At 36.4% G+C, this 9709-nt stretch overlaps 1 protein-coding gene across 1 annotated transcript; it reads left to right on the forward strand.

Moving 5' to 3' along the window:
* The first annotated feature begins 1712 nt into the window (after window positions 1-1712).
* On the forward strand, window positions 1713-9703 carry LOC137387584 (uncharacterized). The gene is made up of 8 exons (XM_068074049.1): window positions 1713-1816; window positions 2956-3143; window positions 3390-3502; window positions 5193-5290; window positions 6297-6456; window positions 7338-7467; window positions 8144-8352; window positions 9569-9703. Exons 2-7 carry the CDS (start codon window positions 2973-2975, stop codon window positions 8330-8332), a joined length of 861 nt encoding a protein of 286 aa, XP_067930150.1. The 5' UTR covers window positions 1713-1816; window positions 2956-2972; the 3' UTR covers window positions 8333-8352; window positions 9569-9703.
* The last annotated feature ends 6 nt before the right edge of the window (window positions 9704-9709 follow it).

The raw sequence follows: 9709 nt of genomic DNA on the forward strand, positions 1-9709 counted from the left end.
AATGTAAAGTCGCCGTATTTTTCAGTTGGTCCATGCCATATCGTAAGATATCGTATCATAAAATATCCCATATCATAAGATTGGTCTTTTTTAATCTACGGCGTTTGATTCTATGCTCTAATAAATGTCAGAGTAATAACGGAAGCGATTAAACTCATGGTGTGTCCAGGCAATATATTACATTCTTAACTTAGTTCATATTTATTGTCAATCTTGTTTCTCATGAATCCTGGAATTGATAACTAAGCAAGACTTGCAATACATTTAGTATATCAACAACTATGAATTTACAATGATATTAGATACCCGCAGACAATCAATTCGGTCGTATTAATTAGAACACTATGAGTTTACGACAAACCATCCTTCAATATCTGATGAGCTTCCTGATGAACAAAATTACACTTTGTATTAAGACATACACCAGTGGTACCATAGGTTATGCTTACAACATAGTAAGACATGTTAGCACATTCACTCTCTAGTTTACATGATGCACTGAATACCTCACATAAGGCAGCAGTCAATTGCTACCTACTTCTAGGGAAAATATATCTCTCTCTGAGATAGCTAAAATTGGAAAACTCACTTTGTCTTATGCTATCTGTTAAATCTTTTTATCACCTCTGGTCTACAAAAAATCTAAGAAAGTATTTTGGTGTTTTCTTTTAAGTTATGTAATTGAATGAAGAATTTACTAGCCTACTACATGGCTGTCAGATAATACCTGACATTGAGTTCTCAAAGCATAGTACTATCAGATCACTAATAGGTTGCCAACATTTGAAGGATATATTGTCATACAAGGTAAAGCTTATGACACCTGCACAACACGTAATCTCAGGGATTGAGAACTTATTTGCAGAATAACTCTATAACTTATAACAGTAAATTGTTATAAGTTATAGAGTTATTTTTTGTTATAGGTTTTTGTTATAATTTGTAACAGAAAACTGTAATAAGTTATAAAGTTATTTTCTGTTGTAAGTTTTGTGTTATAGCTTATAACACAAAACTCTAGAATGACACTAGCAGTGTTATTATGCTAAGCCAGAAATGATTTAAACCAAAGTTTATGTGATGCATTGATGGGGCTATATGCGCAGGTAATCATACCAAATAGCATATGAACACAATGGCTTTAAGCTTTATAATGCATGCAAACATGGCATTGTTTTGGCACTACATGGTGACCAGAGGGTCACCATGTAGAGTCATCTAAGAATTCACAGTTTTTAGGCGTTCTGATGACTACCAACTTGTCATATATAGCTTTCAACTGTATTTAGACAGATACTGACTGTTTCTATCAAGTGGAATTTAGGCAGACGTATTGTCGATACTGTAAGTGCGAGCGCACTTACAGTATCGACTTACAGAGCGTACTTGCAGCTCTGCAAGTGCCAGCGTACTTACAGAGCTGATCTACCTTGTGTATGTATAAAATTGGCTATCAAATCAAACATAGTCGACTAATTTGGCATGCATATAAAATTATTAAAATAAATTATCCGTAACATCTACTGGGTAATATGCAAGCGTTTGCCAAATTTGCACCTTGGTGTACATACCAGTTGCTCATTATCATTGGTTTGCTGGAAGAAATGTACATTTCATTACGTTGTCTTACGTAATTTTTTCATTTTTATATCTGTTTAACAAATAAATATTTATGTTTCAGGTTTGATCGTTGCAGCGTAAGGAGACCATCCTATGTTTTAAAATTGTTTGTAAAAAATATTGTTAGTATGTTGAGAGCGAGCCACATATTTGTGTCTACTTAGAAAAAGAACCAAGAAATATTTATATTAAAAGGGTAAGATTATTGATGTAGAGTTTCTCTAGCATTCATGTAAGCCAGTTTTAGCATTGGTAATTATTATTAAGGCAAAATATTGCTTTCTCATATCACTGCATTTTAACTGGAACATTATGGTACAACTTAGTTTTTACCTTCGAATGAATGTCCAGCAAGTGAAAAATATGTCGCACAATTGTCTTTCAGTTACATTGCAAGTCAGTGTTATTTGGATGCTCACACTACAATATTACAAAGTAACTTTCCTGTAACATTGCTGGAACATTCGTTGGAAGGTACAAATTTGTTTTTGCCAGAAGCTGTCGGAAAGGTTTAACATCTAGCTCCAACAAACTGTAGTTTTTTCTCTTATAACCAATAACAGTAGAAGCCGGACTTTCCTGATAGTTATGCAAAGCACTAATAATTTGGCAAAATACAAATAAATGTGCCTATTGAACTTCCGCTACCAATACTAACGATTAAATAAAACTACTGAAATGAAGGAATAAAATGCTATAATTTAGAAATTTAAACAAGCCATGATTTACAGACAAATGTAATTTTCTTGTGGCTTCAAATAATGTTATTTTAACTGAAATAACATAACTTTGACATAATTTTAACTGAAAATGATAAACAGAAATAACATAACAAAGCGTTATCAAATATACCTTGTTAGCTGTGTAAATTTTATTGCCATTGTTTTTGCATTATCTTACAGTGTTAGCTCCATCGTTTACCTGCGTCATTTAACAAAGCGGTGAAACCGAAATGCTTATTCTTTTGTTAGTTATAATGTTAAATTTATGATGCCTCATGCAAAAGGAAAAATTTCTTTTCATTTTGCTTGAATTTGAAAAAATGTAAGTGGAGTATAATCATAGATAGATGGAACCATAGATCACATAGACATAGCTTACTAATTGAGAAATGATCCAATGGTAAATTAGTAAGAATAAAGTTTTTAGAGTTATTCTCTTTCAGTTGTGACTCAATTTCTGTTAGAGATAAGAATGTATTCCTATTCTATATAGTGAATATATGAGTGCAAGATATGTTTAAGAATATCGTTTCCGTATTTCTGTCTTTTTTGGTGTTAGAAATAAATAAATGATATTAATACACTATTATTAGTGTTATTGTGACTTCTGTAGGTCTCAATATTTGAAACATGCGGCTGAAATCCTGCTTAACGGCCTTTCGGGATTTTCAACACTGCTTAAAGCACAAGCCCCCTCTGATTTTATTTACTGTAGGACTCCTTATACTCTCTTTTTCATTTGTCGGCATATATGGATTCATACGAGACAACACATTGATCCGTGACTACAATTTTCGAACAGTGAGTATTATTCGTATTTCTCAAATCGTTGCTTCATTTAATTATACTTGTAATAAAGTTTCCATTCATCTTTAAACTGTGTAGGTAGAAATGATTCAGGAGATCGCTTGTTTCATTCTACCTTAACATTTATTGTTGTCTATGCTTTATATAGGCTGTTCATTAAATGACTTTTTACCAAGAAGTTGTTAAAACAATGATTTTTATTATATGGTTAGCATGGGCTGTTCTTCTGTCTGTTTGCAGAATTGGGGTGAGTTTTTGACCAGCCTCACAGCTATTTCATGGTCTCCAGATAGCCAATGTGTTAAAAAAGTCAGCAGCCTTCCTGAGCCTCCCTTCAGAAATCTTAAAAATGAGTAAGTAGTCAGTAGTTTTTCTACGAGTGACTCATTGTACACTTGTGCGTATCTAGGATCATCATAGATAAATAGTATACTCAGCAACATACTTGCCTATTTTTGTGCCCATTGCCATGTTTTACACTGGTTCCTCTCTTTCCTCTATCCTTTTTCCTTCCCTTCCCCCTCTTTTTTCCCCTTTTTCTGCAGTCATTCCCCCTTTCTCTTCCTCTCATTTTTCTCTCTTTCTCTCCCGTCTCTCTTTTCTCTTCTCACTTGTTCCCCCACTCTTTCTCCTTCTCTCCACTCTTCCTCTCTACCTCTCCATTCCTTCCCTCTTTCTTGCTTTTCACCTCTCTTTTCTTCTCTTCCTCCTCGTTTCTGTTCCTCTCTTCTCTCTTTTCCTCCCTCTCTCTCCCTCTCTGTCCGTTCCTCTCTCCCTCTCTCCATTCTTCTCTCCCTCTCTCCGTTCTTCTCTCCGTTCCTCTCTCCCTCTCTCCGTTTCTCTCTCCGTCCCTCTCTCCGTTCCTCTCTGTCCCTCTCTCCGTTCCTCTCTCCCTTTCTCCGTTCCTCTCTCCCTCTCTCCGTTCCTCTCTCCCTCTCTCCGTTCTTCTTTCCCATTTCTCTTTCTGTTCCTCTCTTTCTCTGTTCCTCTCTCTTCTCTTTGCGGTTCCTCTCTCTCCTCTTCTCAATTTCTCTCCCTCCTTTTCTCAGTTCCTTTCCCTCCTCTTCCTTTGCCCCTACTCTTTTTGCCTCGCTCTTCTTTCTCAAACGATTATTTTATCGTAATTTTATTATTTGCACCTTTGAAAATTATTACATGACTGATGAAGAAGGAATTGTTAGAAATTCGTCTTTGAATAGGTTATTATTCGAAAACTTGAATAATTGACTTGATAAATTGATAAAGACTTGATAAATTGCAACTTGCAATTTTATCTATCGACGATCACAGTTGATAAATAAAATTGCAAGGTGCAATTTACCATAGATTTGGTTCTTATCATTGACAGAGATGCACAACCTTCAACAATTTGTCAACCAAACAGTTGAACATGAATCTTCCTATTATCTTTTTAATAGTCGTGATCTGGACACAGGGCCAGAGAACCACTATTAAAAAGATAAAATAGGTCTACATTTCTATCGTTATGCTCTCTGATTACAGGGTCTACATTTCTATCGTAATGCTCTCTGATCACAGGGTCTACATTTCTATCGTAATGCTCTCTGATTACAGGTTCTATATTTCTATCATAATGCTCTCCGATTACAGGGTGTACATTTCTATCATAATGCTCTCTGATCACAGGTTCTATATTTCTATCGTAATGCTCTCTGATCACAGGTTCTATATTTCTATCGTAATGCTCTCTGATCACAGGGTCTACATTTCTATCGTAATGCTCTCCGATTACAGGGTCTACATTTCTATCATAATGCTCTCTGATCACAGGTTCTATATTTCTATCGTAATGCTCTCTGATCACAGGGTCTACATTTCTATCGTTATGCTCTCTGATTACAGGGTCTACAATTCTATCGTAATGCTTTCTGATCACAGGGTCTACATTTCTATCATAATGCTCTCTGATCACAGGTTCTATATTTCTATCGTAATGCTCTCTGATCACAGGTTCTATATTTCTATTGTAATGCTCTCTTATCACAGGGTGTACATTTCTATCGCTATACTCTCTGATCACAGGGTCTACATTTCTGTGAACGTCGATAATCCAGAGTTTGAGATTAAACCAGGTGTGGTATATCAGAGCACCATCTGGAAGGAAAGGATTCTGCCAAAAGGTGCTCAGATACTCTCTTAGTTTAACTTTTCCATTTTGCATTTCTTATTATTCCATGCTCATTTGTTAGCTTTATCGTCATTTTCCTATAAAAGGTTTTTTGACAATCGAACTAAAGTGTCTGTTGTGAACAACTATTACATATTGTTTAAATAAAAATATATTTCAGCGCCATCATATTGCGGTTGTTTAGAAAAACTTTCTGCTTGTTCCAAACTTGACAACTATTGGCCAATTGAAATTTTTGGGAAAGAATGTTGAAGTTTCCAAGCCTTAGGAGAACTGATGTTAAAGCTCAAGTGTGATCGCCTCATTTTAGTTGGTTTGGTCAGGATGTGCTCATTTACCCTGACTTTCACTTATTTGGTGAGCATTTTTATTTTTTCTTCTTTTTCTATTTTCATATTCTTCATATCATATTCAGAGCCTTATTTCTTGTAGCTTGGCCAGAGTTTAATTTTGTTTGTGTTTATGCTAGCTAACAGTATAAACTTAAGCGTTTCCCAAAACCATTTTTTATTCACACCAAGTTCATGTGGTGATTATGGCAGTGAATAGCCAAATTTGTAATTTTTACAATTTGAAAAGTCATCAGGATTTTGCTCAATTTTGTATACCCAAGTTTTACTTGATCTCCTCAATTTTTGGTAGAAGTTCAGACACTATGTTGCTTCACAGCGACTCAATATAATTCCCATCTGTTAAGTTGGTCTACTTGCACATGTGCGTACAAAGAAAATGGTTGTCGTTTCAACTAACGACTGTGTATTTTGGATTGCAGTTCAAATTTTCAAAACTATTTGCTGCATCACTCGAGTTCTTAACCACATTCATTTCAGAGCACCAGCTTTTCATCTGGCAGTAGGCTTTGATGTAGATTATAAAAGCGTATTTGAGGGATCAGCAGAATATTTATTATAATATAACAGAATATTTATTATAATATAACATAATATTTATTATAATATAACATAATATTTATTATAATCAGTACTTGTATACTTTAGAGCTTCTAGAAAAAAGGAAACATAATGTAACAGTTTCCTTCAGCTGTATCACCAACAACCAATCAGGGTGTTCGGTGGTGGCAACCGGAAGTAATACTGGTCAGATGGCCCTCTGTCTCAACATATCTTCAGATACGGAGTTCCTCTCCCCACGGCTCAAGTAATACTTTTGACATTAAAATCCTATATTAGGTACTAAATGTACATGTAAATGTGTAAAAAAATTCAATTGTTAAGTGATGTAAAATTTATTGCTGGCATCCTATGTATCATGTCTTATCTTGCGTGGAATACATAGAACCATTGGATTTTCTCTCCAATGTTTTGCTGGTTAATGGTTTTGCTGGTTAATGGTTTTGCTGGTTAATGGTTTTGCTGGACAGCGAGTCACCCATTACAGCTAGTCACCCAGTACAGCGAGTCACGTAGTACAGCTAGTCACCCAGTACAGCTAGTCACCCAGTGCAGCTAGTCATTTAGTCACTCAGTACAGCTAGTCACCTAGTACAGCTAGTCACCTAGTTCAGCTAGTCACCTAATACAGCTAGTCATGTAGTACAGCTAGTCGCCTAGTACAGCTAGTCACCTAGTACAGCTAGTCGCCTAGTACAGCTAGTCACCTAGTACAGCTAGTCGCCTAGTACAGCGAGTCACCTAGTACAGCTAGTCACCCAGTACAGCTAGTCACCCAGTGCAGCTAGTCATTTAGTCACTCAGTACAGCTAGTCACCTAGTACAGCTAGACACCTAGTACAGCTAGTCACCTAATGCAGCTAGTCACCTAGTACAGCTAGTCATGTAGTACAGCTAGTCACCTAGTACAGCTAGTCGCTTAGTGCAGCTAGTCGCCTAGTACAGCTAGTCGCCTAGTGCAGCTAGTCGCCTAGTACAGCTAGTCACCTAGTACAGCTAGTCACCTAGTACAGCTAGCCCCTTAATACAGCTAATGAATCTATGAAGCAATCAGCTCCTAATGCTGCATTGTTAGTAGGGAGTCTTGAGCACAGTTCAGGACATTACCACTATGTGACTACATTACAGACTACCAGATCTTTGCATCCCTTCATCAGGTGAAATTGTGAAAATCTATGCCTGTGATAAGACTCCATCTTCTAACTTCCATACATCCTATACAAACTCCAGCCAACATTTGGAAATGTACCTCGACCATGTAAGTTTATATCCGGATTGATTTTACTGGCAGACGTTATCTCTAGTCGCAAGTCATCCCTGCAAACATGCTTGGGGAGTTTCTTTCTGTGCAAATTTTCTATAGATGGTTTGTCATATTTGCGGTGATTAGTAGGCCTATTTGTTATCTTATACATTTATGATTAGGTTACTTTTAGACATTGTTCAAGTGTGGCAGAGTCCCAACATTACGGGAGTGCAATCATCATAAAATCTCCATCAATACATGTTTTATTGCTGAGTGTGGGCTCCTGCTTGCCTGCAAAAATTCATGTTTGAATGCTGAGCTTGGAATGCTGAGGAGCTAGATGTGTTTTTAGATATTTGCTGTTTAAAATACTCTAATCATATCTCTAATCTGCCTAATCATTCATTACACTCTTACTTTCCCCAGCAAAACCACCACACCTTATTTAGGACACCAACACCTCGCCAATCCATACTATAGTACACCATTGTGCAAAAATAACCTTTTCTTTCTCTACACATAATTTACTATTTTTTGTCTTATGGTCTAATTTGCTTTGAACGGCAGCGACTGGTGTAAATGCAGTTTCTAAGCTCAAATGTTTCATGATAAGTCTACATAATTTTGTTCTCTTCAGGTAGTTGTTAGTTATCAGTTTTCTAAATGAAAGTCCTTCCGCTATTCACAGGCAGATAAGGAAAAGGTCTGCAGACGTCTTTTAACCACAAGCTCAGTGATGTTCACAATAGTAGCTATGATCATTATATATTCATTCATCAAGCGACGCAATCACGCAAGCCTGGAAGAGACATCAACCCTCAACCTGCTGCCAGTTGATACAGAGGGGAGACGATCCTCTATTCCTATGCAGGAATAGGATCAGCTATGTTTTGGCTAGTAAGTCGCTCTATATAAGGGCTAGTACCATGGCAGTATAGTGTACCGTGAGATATCACCAGCTGTGCTGATAAAGCACAGAGAATAAGTAACTGCACAATTATTTAGAAATACTGGAAGGTGGTCGATTAGTGCCAGTGTTGGAGTTACGAGCTCCTATGCCAAATTTCATAGGTTATAGTTCTGTATGATGCTATCTTTTATTCCAACCCTGAACCTTAGCTTGATATGGCTGAACAGACATGGCTTTTATTCCAACCCTGACCCTTAGCTTGATATGGGTGAACAGACATGGCTTTTGTTCTGCAATAATATTGCTGAAGTAGGGTCAAATTTCTGGAGGTAGGAGGCAGTGTTGGGCTCGAAACAAATGTTTTGCCTCAACTGTATGTCTGAAACCTACCTACGTGGAAGTAATTAAATATGAATGTACTGAATTATTTTATGAAAAGCTTCCTAAGCATTCGCTTTTTGAAAGTTTCTGTCAGTTGCATGAGCTGACAATGTGGAGCTGAAAAACCTCTCCTCACCGAGTTATTGTACTCCGCTTCAAATGACATTCATGTCAAGTTTAGTCAAAATCAAGCATATAGAAACTATATCAAGCCTAGTCATTTTCATTGCTATTGTAAATTTCATCAATATTTCAATAAAAGTTAAATCTTCACATAGAATAAATCTATGATCTCTTCAGAATACTCAAGCAAAGATTCCCATAAAATTTTCAGTCACACAAAATGCATTTGACAGCCAAATTTGGTATGTATTTTTATAGATGATACCTGAAAACCAAGGTTAACAGCAGGCTCATTTCCTTATTCCTTAAAATATTGCAATCTAAGTTAAAGAAAAAACTATCAACAGAATATTATTTCACACTATTAAGGATAAATAAATACATACTCGGTTTGTCAGGTTTAAGGAATTAGAAACTGCAGCGACGGGTGTCAAGTATTTCCTACGGACATCACTGAACATTACTCCACTACTTGTCAAACTCTAAAAACTAGCAACAGCCCAACTACAAGGCCATCTATAAAACTGAGGATTTTTGATAGCATGTAGTTTTGTGTCATCATGAAAGTATGAAGATTGCGAAAGAATTGCAATATACTGAAGTAGGATATATCTTTATAACTATACATTTCTATCATCTAGCAGCTCATTATTTATCCTAAAGATTTGGGTGACTCATTTCAGCATGCGTTTTTTGCAGGTGCCTTGTATCAGAAATGGAGAGTTTTGGACTATTGAAGAGGGGATGATGCAATGCCATATTCTCCATGTAACTCAAGTTTATAGATACCATAGCTAGTATAGCTAGTTTCTCACATTCCGTCTATGAGCGGAGCAAGCA

The sequence above is a fragment of the Watersipora subatra genome, chromosome 2 (assembly GCF_963576615.1).
Source record: "Watersipora subatra chromosome 2, tzWatSuba1.1, whole genome shotgun sequence".
NCBI classification, from domain to species: Eukaryota; Metazoa; Bryozoa; class Gymnolaemata; order Cheilostomatida; family Watersiporidae; genus Watersipora; species Watersipora subatra.